Below are 19,228 nucleotides of genomic sequence, written 5' to 3' on the forward strand. Positions count from 1 at the left end.
CAGAGTGTGAAAATCAACTCTCTGAACTTCTCCACAGGCACACCGCGTGGGGCGGCGCGCCATGCACCTCGCATGTGTAAATTTTAAAGAGTATTTCTCCTACTTTGGCTTGAAAAAGTTAGTTTCGTCCGGGCCCGTTCCTACATAGTATAAATACACCAAAAATATGATTTTTAGAGAACTTTTGACCTTGGAAGCTTTGGGAGAGCATTGGAGACTACAAGACACATAATTTCATCATCTTTCCATCAACTCAATAAGGGAGTTTGGATTGTAACGGTAGATTGATGCTTTCTCACTCTTTAATTATATTTGTGATGACTTCTTCCATAATTATGGAGCAGTTTACCTTAGGGTTGAACATGATTTGGTGACTTGGTTGTTGTTTATGAATTTGATTACTGTTTAATTGCTTGAATTTATTAGAGGAGCTTTAATAGAGTTGTGATTTTATTCTTTATAGTGTTTAATCGAAAGTGGAACGCCTTATTGAATATCATTGCAACGTATACCTTAGTTTATTTTTGTGATTCTTTGAAGTAATTGAGAGAGCTTTTTGAGTTATCGTTTAAATAAAGATTGAGAAATATTTGCGAGAAGTTTCTCTTAGATTATTATTACCAATAGATTCTTGCATGTTTCACCGCACTTCACATTAGTTTATTTGAAAGAATTAGATTTAATCGAGAGAGGAGTCTGAATTAGAAGTATAGGCTAATCACCTATTGAATTCGTGAGAATCGATAGAACCTCAAGAGTGAAAGATAACAGTATTATATCCAGAATAACAACCTTGCACCTATCATGTCAAAACCCTTATTTCTCACATTGATAAGAAACCAACTCTACTAATCTCTAGTTATTTGGAGTCAATTGTCAATTGCGTTACTTTAGTAGTTAATCGTAGTTCGTAATCGTTCCAATCAAGTTTTGATCATCCTGAATAGTAGTTAAACCAGGAATTTCTGGAGTATTGTTTAAATTCACTCCTTGTGGAGACGATAATCATACTATACTATCTTTAGTTAGCGAGCATCAATTTTGTATTGTATTTTATACTCGTCAGATACCACTTGTTGGGATCGAAATAATATGGTGCATGTAGAAGCTAACAATACAAAGCTTGGTGGATGATAAATGAGACAAGAAAAAAGATATACTAAAGAAGCATACTATATTAATAAGGTTTGGCCAAGAACCACATAAATGTTGTACTATTAAAGAAAAAAACTAATTGAGAGAATAAATTCTCCCCCAAGTAAGACTCCTTTAGTGACTACATTGTGGATATTGTTATTGTTTGAGAAATAGAGATACTCAATTTATAGATGACCAACACTTTTTCGCCAAGAAAAGCATAAGATATATGAAGGAGATTTATTCCTTTTAGGAATCTTTTTCATTTCTTCAAACAAGAGATTCCTAATAGATTAAAAAATCAGGACAAAATCCTAACAACATGGAGAAAATTTTACTGTTTTTCCAAGGCTCATTCTCCGTAAATGTGCTTTCATATCTTCTTAACCCGAAATACTAGGGTGAGGAAAAGAACCTTTTCACAACTAATGTGGATTAAATGGAACTGACTGTTCTAGTTACTTACCCACAAACCGTACAAATGTTGCATGTTGCACATAACTTTAGATTGAAGTATAACTTTCATTAGTGGCATACAAGGAACGTAAACAACAGAAGAAAATCTAATAGCTTCCTTGTCTAGGCGATTATTCATGACTATTTACACTTTACAACTTGCACATATATATAAAGATATCAGAAATACAAGAATAATTTGAAGTTTTAAGTTTTACCAAAAAATGGTAATGCATTTACGTAGGTCAAGAGCAAGTTACGAGCAACATGACATAAACCAAGTAGATGGTTCTATTTGGGCCCAGGTAGATGAAGATAACGGGCCCAAGACATCTCACAGAAAAAATTCTCAAGATCACATGTACAAGTCCAGGCACTCTAGGGACAGAATTTTGGGATCGTTCCTTGTCGAAATAGGTATCACATAACTTGAGGGGCCTCTTTGTAAATAATAGAAGATTGGTGGTTAGTATAGTTAGTTATTTGTTATAAGGAGAGTTAGGAGATATTATTATCAGTTAGTTAGTTAGTTATGTAAAAGGTAACGTTGTACTGTTGTAAACCAACTGTTTCATTCCTTCTACAATGAAAGACATTTTCACGAAGCTCCTCTCTTCTCTCTCTTCTCTAATTCTAATCTAGGGTTCTTTATTTGTTGATTTCTCACCAAATTCACATGGTATCAGAGCATACAGATCACAATTGTGAATATGCAACTTCGATTCCAGAAGATTCAAACGAAATTGAATTGTCAAAAGCTTCGACTGCAGCTATGGCGAGAGATGGTATTAATTACAACCACGCATTGTTCCTATATCCATCAGATACGACTAGAGCACCAATTATATCGATTCAATTTACCGGATCTGACAATTACTCTATTTAGAGCCGTGCGATGAGAATCCAACTACTTGGAAAAAACAAGTTAGGGTTAGTCGACGGAACATGGAAGAAGGAGGATTTCAGAGCTAATCTAGGTTATCGGTGGGATAGGTGTAATACAATCGTTCTAGGATGGATAATGAGCTCAATATCGAAAGAACTTTTGAGTGGACTTATATATGCAAATGATGCAAGCAAAGTTTGGGAGGACATGCGAGAGAGATTGCATCAAGGAACCAACAGTGTATCAGTATACTTCACTAGCTTGAAAGAGTTTTGGGATGATTATGATAGTATGACACCACCACACTATGATTGTGTGAAATCACTGGATTTTGTTGCACATTTGAAGAGACAGAGGTTGATGCAGTTCCTCATGGGCCTCAATGAGACATATGAGCAAGCAAGGAGTCAAATATTGATGACTCATCCTACTCCAAATGTTAACAAAGCATACTCGGTAATCATTGAGAGAGAAAGTCAGAGGTCAGTTGCAAACATGACTATTACAGGGGAAAACTCTAAAGCCACAACTTTTTTAACCACAAGAGGAGGAAACTATCAAAAACCTAGGAAAAACTCGAATCTACATTGTGTGTTTTACAAGATGAAGGGGCATACTAAGGAGGGATACTATAAGATCATTGGATACCTAGGCAGATTTTAAGTTCATGAAGAAAGGAACTGGTAATGCAGCTTATAATGTAAATTTGGAAAACTTTAATCCTAATGTTCCAGGTGCTTATGATGGACGAGTACCTGGTGCAAACACTGTACCTGGTGCAAATACTGCAAGAGCCCAAGATGGAGAAAAGGAAGCAGTTGCAGACATCCAAATGCCTCCATAGTTTACTTCAGAGCAATATGCCTAGATTTTGAAGATGTTGAACACGGATCTTCCTCATGACACAATGGCTAACATGGCAGGTACTATACGCTCATTTCTAGCTGATGTTGATAAGAAGAAATGGATAATAGATACAGGGTCTACAAACCATATGAGCTCAGATTTGAAGATGTTGATTAATGTGACAAAACTTGATCCTCATAATATTAGGATAGTGCATACGCCAAATGGTAGTGTGAATTCAATGTCTCATGTTGGAAATTGTCAAATTTTACAAGGAGAAGAAATCAAGGATGTCTTGTTTGTTTCTGAATTCCAATACAATTTGATATCAGTGTCAAAAGTAACTAGAGATCTCTATTGGTCAGTTAACTTTTAACCTGACTTTTGCCTGTTCCAGGACCTCTTCAGTGGGAAGGTCAGGGCGATTGGTAGTGTAAATGATGGCATATACATCCTTGTTCCCAGAATAAGTGCAGTTAGTAAAGGATTAATAGCACATGAGAGATCAATTAATGTATCATTATGGCATAAACGGCTAGCTTATGTTTCTGGTGGAGCCATGAGACAATTGCTTGGTGTGAGACTTAAAAACTGCAGAAATGTAATAGATAGTTGTGGTGTATGTCCTTTAGCTAAGCATACTAGATTGCCTTTTCCTCTTAGTACTACTAAAACTACTACAACCTTTCATTTGCTACACTTGGATATTTGGGGGCCATATCATACTCCAACATTTGATGGCAATAAGTTTTTTTTGACTGTAGTTGATGATTATTCTCGTGTTACTTGGATTTGCTTACTAAAGTTTAAAAGTGATATGGTCAATGTATTGAGGAACTTTTTGAAAATGATTAAGACTCAATTTCAAGCAGTTGTACAAGTAGTAATGACAGATAATGGCAGTGAGTTTGTAAACACTGCTTTTGTAGAATTGTTATCAGCTATGGGAATACTGCATCAGAGGTCTTGTGTATATACACCTCAGCAGAATGGGGTTGCTGAAAGAAAACATCGACATATCCTAGAAGTAGCAAGAGCTGTAAAATTTCAAGGGCACATTCCTTTGAAATTTTGGGGCCATTGTATTTTAGCTGCAATATACATTATTAATAGACTACCTTCTATGATGCTAAATAGAAAATCACCATATGTATTGTTCTATGGTTAAAAAAAACCTTCAATTACACATCTTAGAACACTTGGTTGTCTTTGCTATGCTAGTGTTCTGCCTAGAGGAGACAAATTTGTTGCTAAAGCTGTGAGGGAAACTTTCATGGGCTATTCTGCTACATCCAAAGTTTATGTGTTGTATGACCTTGAGAAGCACAAGTTCTTCACTAATCGAGATGTCATATTCAAAGAGGAAGTTTTCCTTTTTCAACTGGATTCAGCAGCCGATTCATTTCCTTCCACACTGCATGATCCCTTTTATAGTGTTGCTTTTCTTAATGTTTCTATTTCAGGAACTGATTCTCTTTCAAGTTCATAAGATGAGCCTGCTGCAATTCCCAGTGGTGTTTCTCTTACATATATTGAATATCCTAATTTCAGTCTTTCTCCGGAAACCAGTCCATCATCCATGCCCTGTGAGGACACATCAGCTGATAGTTTGATGCAACTTAATGGAGATGTTGATAGCTTGAAGCAGCTTAATGGAGATATCCCAAATGAACCTGCACTTCCAATTCCTACTATTGAGCAGCTTGAGGATCCTTCTTTACCAGACACACAACTGAGGAGATCACAAAGAGTGACCAAACAACCTTTATGGTTGGTTGATTATGTAACTCCTATAGCCAATAATACCTCTCAACCTTCCATGAGGCTTCCAAAGATGTCAGATGGGTTAAAGCCATGTAAGATGAGATCCAGGCATTACAAGATAACAATACCTGGGGGCTAGTTACTCTGCCTCCAGGCAAGTCTGTTATAAGTTGTCGATGGTTTTACAAGGTAAAGCTGAAGGCTGATGGTGAGATTGAGAGGTTCAAGGCTCGGCTAGTTGCTAAAGGTTATAGCCAAACCGAAGGTCATGATTACAATGAAGTATTTTCTCCTGTTGTTAAAATTGTGACTGTCAGAATATTTCTCTCATTAGCAGTTGTCCATGGATGACATATACATCAAATGGATGTATATAATGCCTTTTTGCAAGGGGATCTTCATGATGAGGTCTATATGTAATTACCTAAGGGATTTTCAAGCCAGGGGGAGCAACAAGGACTAGTTTGTAGGCTTATAAAATCCCTATATAATTTAAAGAAAGCTAGCAGGCTAGCATGCAATGGAATATGAAATTGACTGAGGCATTATTAACTTTGAGGTTTGGTCAAAGCAGTCTTGACCATTCCTTGTTCATTAGAAGAGCAAGAAGCAGTGTTGTGGCGATCCTTGTTTATATAGATAATATGTTGGTGACAGAAAATTATTTGTAGCTGATAGAAGATACTAAGCACTCACTACATAAACCCTTCAAGATCAAGGATTTGGAGCATTTGAAATTCTTCTTAGGTATGTTGTTCAGTAGGTCAAGCAAGGGCATTGTAGTGAATTAGAGAGAGTACGTATTAGAGATTATTTCTGATCTAGGATTGGGAAATGCAAAACCAGCATGGACACCTTTGGAGGCCAACCTTAAACTATCAGTGGTTAATTATGACAAGCTGGTAGGAAATACAGATGATCCAATACTTGGAAGATAAAGCTTCATATCATAGATTAATTGGAAAGTTGTTGTATTTGACCCTAACCAGACATGAAATTGCATTTGTTGTACAAACATTATGCCAATTCTTGCAGCAACCTAAGAAGACACATTGGGAGGCTGCTATAAGGGTAGTCAAGTATGTTAAAAGAGAACTGGGTCTTGGAATACTATTGAGCAGTGTGGCTACAAGCAGGATTTCAGTTTTTTTTGTGATGTAGATTAGGCTTCATGCCCAAACACTAGACGATCAGTCACAAGTTTCTTGGTAAAGTATGGAAAGTCTTTGGTGTCTCGGAAGTCCAAGAAGTAGAACATCGTCTCTAAAAGTTCAGCAGAAGCTGAATATAGAAGTGTGGCTAGTGCAGTGTCAGAAGTGGTGTAGTTGACTGCACTTCTGAAGGAGCTTGGAGCAGAAGTGGCACTGCCAGTATACCTATATAGTGACAGTAAGGCTACTCTCCAAATTGCAGCCAACCCAGTCTTTCACGAGAGAACAAAGCACATAAAAATCGATTGCCACTTTATTAGAGAGAAGATTCAGTCAGGCCTGGTGATGACATAACATGTAAACTCAAAAGATTAAGTAGCAGACATTTTGACCAAAGGCTTAAATAGAGCACAACATGAATTTCTAAATGGCAAGCTGGGAGTGCTAAACATTTTTGCACCTGCCAGCTTGAGGGGAGTGTCAAAATAGGTATCACGTGACTTGAGGGGCCTTTTTGTAAATAATAGAAGATTAGTGGTTAGTAGAGTTAGCTATTTGTTATAAGGATCGTTAGGAGATATTATTATCAGTTAGTTAGTTATATAAGAGGTAACACTGTACAACTGTAAACCAACTGTTTCATTCCTTCTGTAATGAAAGACATTGGATGTTAAATCTCCTTAACTTCTTTGTGCATTTACTTTTTTATTTTTTGAATTCCTATGATAAAAATCCTGCTTCCGCACTGTCTGCCATTTTCTGGTTCCCCTCCTCGATCCTAAGTCCTAACCATTGAAAATTGAATTACTTATCTGTCAAACATTTTAGTTCTGTTGAAAATTTAAAGAGAAAAATGTTTAAAATATTTATTCGCTCCCTAATGTCTTATTTTATTCACTTTGTTTCCTATAAAATCTGTTTCACTTTGCAGAGTATCAAGATAAAAACTTACTCGCATTCAATATTTAATACCAAATCATATTAGTTTACCATGTTCAAATGATATATCGATTAACTATTGTTCGGTGATGACAGTATATGTGAACACATGTGTTGTTGGTGTAACACGATGAGTAAGTTTTTTCGAGTTCCAAACCTACTTAAAACTCTCTCCTCTTTTCCTATATTTCAGGGTTCCAAGTGTCCAACCCCGCTTTTATGTATAAAAGCTGCATTGCCTAGCAAATCTTAAGTTCACAGCAGGCTGCAGGCCCACAGTTATCAGGATATATATATATATATACTACAGCCTGCTGAGAGTTATGGAAAGTGAAGTATTATTCATTCACCTTTACTCTTTTTCTTTTCGGAAGAAAGAATAACATGTGTCTAGTTCAAGGTTTGCCGCTGCCGGGAAAAGAAAAAAGGGTTGGTCAGATGTCGGGCGACTCTACTGTTTACAAAATTATTATTTTCTACTCCAAATCAGGGGGCTTTTGCATATAAATTTATTAAATATCCATAAATATTTGATTGTGAATTGAGTTACATATTGTATATTTACTTAAGATCGTTATAGGAACCTATAAACTTTAAATCATCGATCTGCCTCTGCTCCAAATATTTATTGAACTAAATATTGAGTTCACATTCATTGTCATAAATAAGTAGTGGATGCCCCTATACTCGGGGCAGAGCATAAACCCACGAAAAAAATAAGGGGAGTCAACATATAGTATATATACATAAAAATAATTTTTTAATTTAATTAAACAGTGTAATTTTCAGACGAATGAACCCCTGTGCTCCGCACTGGCTATACTCTATGCTACATCCGCTGGTTTAAAACCTGACCATTCCAGTTCTTACTATCACAAAAACAATAATTCCGAGGAATTTGAGGCCAAATATTAGCTTACTGTCACAAGAAAACAAACTTAAAAAGTTCAAATATCGTGAATAATCTGTTTAAAAAATGATATTAATATATCCTTAATATAAGGCGGTCGAGTGCACAAAGCAACCTGCATTCACGCACGATCTAAGGAAGCGTCGCACCCAAAACATAAAGGGTGTAACGTAGACCGTGTAGATACAAGCATTCTAATGCTAATTATTTAATGATAAATTTGTCTCAGTAGGCCTTTAATGAATGATGGCGATTGCGCATATACGTGTGAGCTTGTGGTACAATTTCAATGCATACTGGGGCGCCATTTGCATTCAAGTATTGCAATCATCACCTCTAGAAAGAGACTGTATTCTTCCCTTGTTTTGTCAGGATTCTCAACACAGAACAGAAGCAAAAGGCAAAATCGAAAATTAGATATTATTTGCAGCTAAAATGCAAAAAAAGATCCAGCAGCAAGCGTGCCCCCTTACCATAATCACTCATAATTATGGCTTGTGTACAAACAACCCTACTGCAAAATTATAAATTGCCCATACTTTTCTTAGCAGCAGTAATCATCACTATCAAAAAGAACAAGAATTAAGTTTCAGACCTTAAGCGTGGGCCAGCGACAAACACCATGTAGCTCTTTCAACATTCGCATGCTACTGGATACTATTTTTCAACAGCCTATGGTACATGATATGGAGTTACTACAATTCAAAGTCTTCACAGGAGAAAAAAAGAAAAAAAGACCTACATTATTAGCCAGAATGCAGATTGATAGAGTTGATTCCACAAAGGGAATCTTAATTGAAACAAGAAGATATCCTATGAATATTTACAGATTGAGATACGACTTGTATAAAACCTCAAAATTCCTCAATCATCTGACCCCTAGCTTACTACTACTTTACCTGGTTCTGTCAGCCTATTTATACCAACAAGACCTAAATTCTTAAGAAATTAGTGGCAGATCTAATAATTCATCTTCAATACAATGTTATTGACATTGCCGTCACGCGATTTATCCAGAGCAGCAACCTTAGCTCGGTAAGCTGCAGCAGCGGCGGCAGCCACAGTAGTCTTTACCCTTTCTCCCTGAGAAAGCTCACACGCTTCGCCAATTGAACTAAATCTTAGCTCTGCGGGGGGAATGAAACACTCTTCTGACAGACCCGGAACATTGAATGCCACTTCCTCAATAGTCCATGCTTCTTCCATCCTGGTCTTGGTGTGACTCATAGCTGTTTCACCAAATCGGAAAAGGGTTACAACAGATCGCCCTGAGTGAGCAATCATGATCCCCTCAACAGGCCTGTAATCCTCGAGGAATGAATTGATTGTCGTCTCCCAGTAAACGGCATCACCCCCATTTGTTTGGATTCGGGTCAAATGTGAGTCTTCCAAGTGTACAAGAAGCCCCGTTCTCTGGCTAAAATACCCAAATAGGACATGCCTAATGATCTCTGCTGGTCCTTCACTCCTGGCTTTCAATGTATGTGGATCAGCACAAAGTTTAAGAATGAAGCAATCCTCACCATTGATCTTTTTTTCCCCAGTGCATTTTGCACTAGCAAACATGTTTGCAGTAGTTCTTGGATCAAGTCCCTGCAAGTACAGTTAGAGACAGGGGTCATTTATTGAAATTGAGGGACCACAAAAGAACGTAATGAAGCTGTATTCCGAAATATACCTGAAGTGCACGACGCAAGGGTCTAACTGGTCCTTTTGCAGCATGTGCACCGAGCCAAGGGGTATGCCTCCACACAAGTTTCCCATTGCAACCAGCATGAACCTTACTGCTACCAAGCGCAAGCTCCACATACCACATGTCCGGGTTCATTTGCCAGAGGACAAATCCCCCAGATTCAGCTGTCTTAGTTGAATTCCTGCTCTTTATTACCTTCGTTGCCGTCTCAATATCTGATGCCAACATCCTTACCTTTCCCATCGCATAAGCATTATAAATCGTGTTGTGAAGTTTCTGTCCTCCAGACGCTGCAGTATACTGCTGCAATATATACTGAGCAGATGAAGTCTCCTGCAAATTAGAAGTAACACACAGTCCATCAATCAACTAAGCCTAAATCCAAAATAAATTCATAGTCATACATATTTAATCAATTTGCAAAAAGATGAGAACTAAAAACAATGGCAGAACTCAAACAAGGACCACCATCACGATACTATGCCCAATTATCCTCAGATTGCATTAAATGAAGACACTAATTGTCTACCAACTAAGGTAAGGGGCTACATCCAGATAGTCATTCCAGCCCACAAAAACACATAAATGAAAATTTAAAAAAAAAAAAAAAAAAAAGAAGAAAAAACTCAATGGAGCCCTTTCTTGTTTTTGGACTCAATGTAGATGTAGCAATATATATCTAATAAAAATATTAACTCCTCCTTTATCTAAAAGAATTTATGTTCACATACAGACTCGCCAACAAAAATGGCACAATCAATTTCCCATCACGCATTCAAAGAGAAGTCAAGAAAACAGCTAAAATTGGTAAAAATACAAAATGACAGGAGAGGTATACACCAAATGTCTCAGTTTCATACAGTTATTAATTCAATGAAGTCCAAAAAATTACTTAATTTAGAAAAAAAACGAAAGCAACAATTTGTTGGAATTGAACCATTTTTACAACCTACAGCTTAACACTGACAACCACCTACTTGTCACATCTCACCCACAACACAAAAATAAGAAACAAAAAATTTATCCTTAAATGCCAAACTTTGCTACTGCATAAAAGATATTTTACAGAAAAAATAAAAACTTTTAAATGTGTAACTATAAAAATTTATCATTAAGGTTAAAAGTGAAAGTGTAAAATTAATTTGGAAATGAAAGTGTAAAATTAATTGTTACCAAATGTAGAATTGTGTAAGAATGGACTAATAAGGAAATAGCGAGCAAAAGATACTAACAATGGGAGTGTCTTTGATGCTGAGATGAGGCAAAGGGTCATTGTTGCTAACATGTACCGGGGCAAGCGGCGCACCCAAGACACCAAGAAGCAACCTCAGATCCGACCGTTGTAAACCCGACCCGGAAGTTGAAACAGAAGGCGCCCGACATAGCTGACCTTTCATCCACCACCTCTCGGACTTGGAGTCCCCAACCTCCGACCCGTTCGGATCCGGACCCTCCATCAACGGCGACAATGTCTCAACACATGGCCTCAGACTACCCGATCTTGAAATGTACACTTCCGGTGGTGGCGCGTGACTTCCTTTACGTCTTCGGAGCAGACCCGAACCCGAAGGTGATGGGCTTCTTCCTCTGGACTTACCCGGTGATAATCCCCTAACTACCTCATCTTTCAGTGCTGAGAAAAACCCTTGTTTCTTCTCCATTTTTGCTCCTAAAATCCCACTGAGAAGCGAGTAGAAAAGACTCAAATGAGGAGCCTGAGATGGGAGAGTATGTAGATGCTGCAGAAATGCAGAGAAGGTGTTTGCTAGTTGGTCTCACTGAAAAAGGCAACTAAAGAGAGCAGAAAAATACAAAGGGTGGTGGGGGTGGGTGAGGAGGGGGTAGGGAGGGGTATGCCGTTATGAAGAAGCAAAACATTTCCATGCTTTTGCGTTTATATAAGCGTAGTAATATGTAAAGTTTTGAACCTCTAGGGGCACTCCTAATCTACTCATCATTCCCTAGATTTATTAGACTAATAAATTTTATAATGACAAAATTACCCTTAGGATCTTATGTTTTCTTTTTTCTAATTATTAAAAAATGACTAATTGAGTTAGGAAAAAATATCGCTAAATTTGAAATCATACAAAGATTGTGTTTATTAATGTTATTAAATTATCATCCTAATCTCTTCTAGTTGAATGAATCACATGCATTAAACTTCTTTACCGGATACAATAACAACAAATTCAGCGATTTTTCACAAATGAGTTTTGAGGAGAGTAAGATGTACGTAGCCTTACCCGTATCATATATGGACAGAGAGACTGTGTCTGATAGAAGAAAAGAAAATTCTTTATATCTTTAATTAGTAAGTTTATAGACTAAACTCAATGAAACCCACTGAAGTAAAATAATTGATATACAAATTCCTTCTAACTTAGTACTAGTAGTAAAATATGAGGTACTATCACCAAAAGGTTATGATGAAATAATAAACTTTAATCCTTAATTTGAGATTTCGAAGTTGAGTCTAGGAATAAGATGACCTCTTATAAAAGTGTTTTACTTTCCCTCGCATTAGTAGACGTATCGGAGAAATTGTGTAAAACCAAAAAACAATAAAAAAAATATGAGGGTAAAAATGTCATTTTGACAAAGGTGCATTGGTTGGGGTGAAGTGTCAGTGGCCAGGTAGGTGTATACACACAGACGTATGAAGGAGGAGAAGCACAGTATTAAGCTCCAAAACACTGAATAGGCGAAATGAGTAAAAGGTTGTTATTTTAGGCGCCTTCTTCTTTTGTCCTTTTTCACCTTACGCTTTTCATTGGCTGGTTGGTTGGGTAAAGATACTGGTTTTATCACTTTTTCTTTTTTATCTTTGCTTTTCTTTTGTTTTTGGTTGTATTTAAGCATACAAATCTGGAAAAATCTGAACTTTCAATCAAATAGTAAATCCGTATAACTTAGTACTCTCAATCAATGGATAGTTAAAACTTATGAGTGAACATGGTTTATCAAAACGAATATGTTAAGATTTACGGCAAAGGACAAATATATTTCTCTATTTTTTAAAATAATCTAAGAATACCCCTAGTTATACTATTGAGTTATCTATACTCCTGCGGTCATACTTTGAATTCAAATATACACCTCATTTAAACGGAGGGACACGTGTCATCGTACTGTTGGTCAATTCTAAATATCTCCTAATTAATTAAAACGACTCATTACCCATACTCGAAAAATAATATTTTTTTTGGAAAAAACTGAAAATAGTTTTTTGTAACAACTGGAAAAAAAAAACTGAAAAGCAATTTTCTAAAGCAATTAAAAACTGTAAAAAAAACTGAAATATTTTTAACTAAAAAATGAAAAAAAAAGAAAATATTTGTTTTTTCAGTTTTTAAAAAAACACTGCTTTAGAAAATTGCTTTTTAGTTTTTTTTCAGTATTTATAAAAATATTATTTTAGAAAATATTTTTCAGCTTTTTTTAAAGCAATTTTTTTGTAAAAACTGGAAAAACAAATCGTTTTTTTCAGTTTTTAGTAAAAAAAAATTCAATTTTTTCCAGTTTTTACAAAAAAAATTGCTTTAGAAAATTGATTTTTAGCTTTTTTTTTCTAGTTTTTACAAAAATATTATTTTAGAAAATATTTTCCAGTTTTTTCTAAAGCAGTTTTTTTGTAAAAACTGAAAAATAAATATTTTAGTTTTTTTCAGTTTTTAGTAAAAATAATTTCAGTTTTTTTTTAATTTTTACAAAAAATATATATTATTTTTCGGGTATGGGTAATAGATCTTTTTAATTAATTAGGAGATATTTAAAATTGGCCAAAAGGACGATGACACGTATCTCTCCGTTTAAATGAGGGGTATATTTGAACCCAAAGTATGACGGTAGGGGTATATATAACCCAATAGTATAACAAGGAGTATTCAACCCAATAGTATAACAAGGAGTATTCTTAGACCATTTTCGAAAGTAGAGGGGTATATTTGGCCCTTTGCCGTAAGATTTAATTATGATCTTTTGCAAAATCTTTTACTAACATTTTGAGTCTATTTGGTAGTACTTGGGCTGTTTGGTATAAAAAAGCATGGGAAAAATGTAAATTGAAAATTAATAATGATATTAGCAAATTGAAGAGCTTTTTATGAAATGTTTGAATAATAAAAATAATAATAATGTCAAAGTGTTGTAACTGGTAATAATAAAATAAGTAAGAAATTAAGATAATTGTAAGGGAAATAACTTCTGATCACAAACGAGTAAACTCATCTTTTTTATTTTGATGTAAAATGTGTCTCTGAAAAATACATTATGGTAAATGGTAACTAAACACTAAATAACTTTCTAATGACAAATATTTCTTGTAAAATGAATTTCTATCATTAGGGATGGATTAGGTGTTGTGGTACCAAATTTATCTGAACCTAGTATTTTAAGCACAATGCATAAATTTGCGTGTAAAAAAAACTTAAATTATATTTTATGAATTTCTCTTAATGTTTTTATACTCAACATAAAAGTACTACTACTATTAAACATGGGCGTGTGGGAAATGAATTTGCAGAGTAAAGGAAGGATGAAGGTAGAGCAGCTGATGAGTAATAATCGTGACCCGAAATGACAGTGAAACGGCTGATTCTACCTTTGTTTCTATATACGCTCCGGTCCCAGATAATTATATATATAACGTATTAAAATCTTAATAAATCTTATGAATGAACCCACAATTTTAATACTACAATGAGTTTAATACTGAAAATTCTAAAAATTAAACCTATTAAATTTAAATTTTGAATCCTTCCCGTCCTAATCCACATGTTGCGGCCTTATCTTTCGCTGGACCCCTCTTGGGAAATTTCATCCAAATCCAAGTCAAATATTTATCTTTGAGTATAATTTCAATTTCTAGGTACATATCTCTATGACTAATCGTTCATGAGTAATAACAGGGATAATTGGTGAGAGTAGCTTCAAGTCTTATTCCATTCTGCTAAGTAACGTATAAGTACCGAAATTGATGTAAAAACTGAAATGATGCTGACAAAATCAAGAAGATTTTCACCTTTTTAGGTATTTGTAGGAAAAAGGAGAGCTTAGAAGCTAAGTACTCTATTTTCATGGATGTTGTCCTCACTCATAAAAAAAAAAATTATTTCCTCCATCCCAATTTTGCAAGATTTTTTTAAAACAATTATGGTTTAAAATGAGCCTTAGACATGTAGCCACTAATAATCTCATTTATGATAAAATAAAAATTTGAAGTTAAAGTATTTTTTCGAAAATATGACTTTTTTTTAAGACAAACTAAAAAGAAAAGAGTTACACATACATTAAAACGGGAAGAGTATTAATTATGTTAACCAAAATCTTATATCTCTCTTCTAGTACAACACAAAGCATCCGTATACCCACGTAGCAACTATTTTATTTGTTTCCCATTTGGGTGACTATTGTTGAGATATCTACCAACTTTGTTTATATACATTGTTTGCAAATTTGCAATAGGAATCAAAGTGGTTAGATAGTTTTATTCAAAAATCTTTGCGCCCATCGCGCCGTGGTGGCTACTTTTTGTCGTCATCTCACAATCGCAGGATGCTGCTATACTATGACAATATGATATAATCATATAATACTTCACATTTTCTTTTTAATTTTGACCACAATGTATTTCAAATGTATAATTTACCAACTCCAATAAATTTCTTTTACTTTCTTTTCCAAATTACCAAAGAAACTCTACTTAGTGTAAACATTTACCTGAACTGTTAAACAACACTACTAAAAATCTGCTAAAAATCGATTAACTATTTCCGACCAACCTTGGTCTGTCAAAAAAAGCGACCAAAAACCGTCCAGGTTGGACGGAAACTGGGGGGGAAAAAATTATATTATTTTAAACTAAATACCGACCAACGTTGGTCGGTAAATTGGTCAACGAATTGACCCAGCTAGTCAGACAAGAAAATTTTGGATTACCGACCAACGTTGGTCGGTAATCTGGATCCAATTTTTTAAATTTTAATAATTATTTTATTATTTAAAATATTTTATAATATTTAAGAATTTATATTTAAAATTACCGATCAACGTTGGTCGGTTAATGTAGGGGAAGCATTTACCGACCAACTTTGGTCGGTAATTATTATTTTCTGCAAAATAACCGACCAAAGTTGGTCGGTTATTACGTCAACATTGATCAAACTTTCGAATTACTTTTATATTTACTATCTAAATAATATAAATGTAATTCGTTAACACTTTTGTAATACAAATAATGAATACACTAACATATACTATATATAACATGCTATTTGTAAATTGATTCATCGACTTATAACTTACTTAGATGCATCGATGAATATTAAAAATAAAACGTTTGACCTATATCGACTAATAGTAAAAACAAAACGTCTCGACTTATATCGATTAATCTAGCTATGCCATGCATTATTAGTGATGAATGAATGAAAAATAAAAGAATTAATACTAAACATCTTTGACATATATATATATATATATATATATATATATATATATATATATATATATATATATATATATATATATATATATATATGGATCACAAATTAAATAAACGAAAGAAGCTATTAGTATTAAGTAAACGAGTTAAATTAATAGGCCAAATATGGTCATTTTTAACAAGCTATATATATACACATTAACATATACTATAACAAGCTATATATATATAGTTAAAGTATTACAGTGAAGTGTGTTTGTGTGTGTGTGTATATATATATATATATATATATATATAAGAACACGAAGCGCTAGGACCACAGGGTCGGGTTCTTTTAGGGATAGACTTGGGAAGATACTAATTAGTATATGTATTTTATCATCAAATATATCTATTTGTAAATTGATTCATCGACTTATAACTTACTTAGATGTATCGATGAATATTAATCGATGATTCATCAAAACGTCTCGACCTATATATCGATTAATCTATGTCATGCATTATTAGTGATGAACGAATGAAAAAAGAAGTTATTAGCATCAATTATAATATAGTGTATATGTGTGTGTGAGAAATTACTCATATACTTAATTATAACTTAGAAAATTTACTTAGATAGATGCTATTATAATTTATTAAAATTAAATAGTTAATATAATTATTTATAAAGATTATGCTTATAGTGTATAATTATTTATAATAATTGCATAGTTAAATAAAATAAATGCTTGTAGTTTATAATATTTTTTTTATAGTTTATAATATTTTAAGAAAAAAACACAAAAAAAAAAGAATTTAATTTTTTTTTTTAAAAAAACGATCAAAGTTGGTCGGTTTTTGGTCAAACGGTCAACACTTAATGTACCGACCAAAATTACCGACCAACTTTGGTTGGTAATTCTCAAATCAGAGAATTGAAAAACGGAAAAAAACCCCATTTCTCTGAAATTTTTTCCCCTCTCTTCACTCAAAACCTTCCCCTCTCCTTCTCTATTTCCCTCACATTCCCCACCCCGCGTTGCCACCGCCCAGCCCTCGCCCTCACCATCGCCACGCAGCCCCCGCCGTCGCCGCTGCCACTGCCGCCCCTCTCCTTCTCCATCTCCTAAAAATTCTAGGTTTGAATTACAACCCATTTATTTATTATTTCTAGATTTTGTTAATTAGTTATGAATTAGTTTCAATTGATTAGTGTTTCAATTATTTGAACATTGCATTTTATTGAGGATTAGGGTTTAGGTCTTGTTTTAATTAGTTTTGTTAATTAGTTTTATTAACTAATTAGTCAATTAGTTATGAATTAGTTTAGTTTAGGGTATGGGTTGAATTTCTTTAGTTTAGTTAGTTTATGTTTAAACTCGTAGGATATGAATTGAAATTTTAGTTTTTAGGATTTGTTCTTGTGAATTGAACTTTTAGGATATGAATTGAACTTTTAAGATATGAATTGGACCTTTTGGATATGAATTGAACTTTTAGGATATAAATTGGTGTAATTAGGAAAAAATAATTATCTTGAATTAACTAAAAAAGATATAATTAATTTATAATTGTAGAATAAATTAATTTATTCTTGTGAATCGAACTTTTAGGGTATGGGTTGAATTTCTTTAGTTTAGTTAGTTTATGTTTAAACTCGTAGGATATGAATTGAAATTTTAGTTTTTAGGATTTGTTCTTGTGAATTGAACTTTTAGGATATGAATTGAACTTTTAAGATATGAATTGAACCTTTTGGATATGAATTAAACTTTTAGGATATAAATTGGTGTAATTAGGAAAAAATAATTATCTTGAATTAACTAAAAAAGATATAATTAATTTATAATTGTAGAATAAATTAATTTGTTCTTGTGAATCGAACTTTTTAGGGTATGGGTTGAATTTTTTTAGTTTAGTTAGTTTATGTTTAAACTCGTAGGATATGAATTAAAATTTTAGTTTTTAGGATTTGTTCTTGTGAATTGAACTTTTAGGATATGAATTGAACTTTTAAGATATGAATTGGACCTTTTGGATATGAATTGAACTTTTAGGATATAAATTGGTGTAATTAGAAAAAAATAATTATCTTGAATTAACTAAAAAAGATATAATTAATTTATAATTGTAGAATAAATTAATTTATTTTTATGAATCGAACTTTTAGGGTATGAGTTGAATTTCTTTAGTTTAGTTAGTTTGTGTTTAAACTCGTAGGATATGAATTGAAATTTTAGTTTTTAGGATTTGTTCTTGTGAATTAAACTTTTAGGATATGAATTGAACTTTTAAGATATGAATTGGACCTTTTGGATATGAATTGAACTTTTAGGATATAAATTGGTGTAATTAGGAAAAAATAATTATCTTGAATTAACTAAAAAAGATATAATTAATTTATAATTGTAGAATAAATTAATTTATTCTTGTTTTATTTGTATAGATGGAACATCGTACTTGGATGTACAATAGAAATTATCCTAATCGGCGGGGATTGCGGGAGGATTTTGTAGAAGGGGTTGATGACTTTATTAGACATGCAATGTCACTTCCACCATACCAAAGTGAAGGAGTAATTAGGTGCCCTTGTGTCAGGTGCGATTGTATGAAGTTTAAAAAATCAGAGGAAGTTAAGCTTCATCTTTATAGGAAGGGGTTTATAGAGAATTACTTTGTGTGGACTAATCATGGAGAGATCGATGGTAGCCGTGGGATATTTTATAACATGGTTATTGGTGAAAGTAGTAGGTCGGTAGAGAATACAAATCTTGATTCTAGAATTCAGAATATGGTTGCGGATGCTTTTGGGGGTGAGCCCAATGAAAATATTGAACAAACTCCTAATGATGACGCAAAACGTTTTTATGAATAGTTAGAGGAAGCTAGTCGTCCACTACGTGAAGGAAGTCTGCACTCTGAGCTGTCTGTTGCAGTTAGATTACTAAGTATCAAATCTAATTGGAATATTTTTCAAGCAGCCATGGACTCTTTTATTGACCTTATGAGTGAACTAGTT

At 33.8% G+C, this 19,228-nt stretch overlaps 1 protein-coding gene and 1 long non-coding RNA gene across 2 annotated transcripts; one reads left to right on the forward strand and one right to left on the reverse strand.

Moving 5' to 3' along the window:
- Nucleotides 1-1,832: 1,832 nt before the first annotated feature.
- On the forward strand, nucleotides 1,833-6,930 carry LOC138909087 (uncharacterized). The gene is made up of 2 exons (XR_011415604.1): nucleotides 1,833-3,402; nucleotides 4,789-6,930. It is a non-coding gene; the product is annotated as an uncharacterized lncRNA (long non-coding RNA).
- A 1,883-nt stretch (nucleotides 6,931-8,813) lies between these two features.
- On the reverse strand, nucleotides 8,814-11,585 carry LOC104095984 (uncharacterized). The gene is made up of 3 exons (XM_009602252.4): nucleotides 11,015-11,585; nucleotides 9,768-10,115; nucleotides 8,814-9,682 (listed from the first exon to the last, which is right to left on the reverse strand). The coding sequence occupies exons 1-3, from the start codon at nucleotides 11,441-11,443 to the stop codon at nucleotides 9,050-9,052; spliced, it is 1,410 nt and encodes a 469-aa protein (XP_009600547.1). The 5' UTR covers nucleotides 11,444-11,585; the 3' UTR covers nucleotides 8,814-9,049.
- Between the last annotated feature and the right edge of the window lie 7,643 nt (nucleotides 11,586-19,228).

This window comes from Nicotiana tomentosiformis, chromosome 4, assembly GCF_000390325.3.
Source record: "Nicotiana tomentosiformis chromosome 4, ASM39032v3, whole genome shotgun sequence".
Lineage (NCBI taxonomy): Eukaryota > Viridiplantae > Streptophyta > Magnoliopsida > Solanales > Solanaceae > Nicotiana > Nicotiana tomentosiformis.

What these genes read in the sequence shown, in the direction of transcription:
- LOC104095984 (XM_009602252.4), bottom strand. Translation starts at nt 11,443, where the DNA reads ATGGAGAAGAAACAAGGGTTTTTCTCAGCACTGAAAGATGAGGTAGTT. An exon ending in GCATCAAAGACACTCCCATT is followed by an intron (nt 10,116 to 11,014) that starts GTTAGTATCTTT and finishes TCTAATTTGCAG; the next exon opens with GAGACTTCATCTGCTCAGTA. An exon ending in CCTTGCGTCGTGCACTTCAG is followed by an intron (nt 9,683 to 9,767) that starts GTATATTTCGGA and finishes CTGTACTTGCAG; the next exon opens with GGACTTGATCCAAGAACTAC.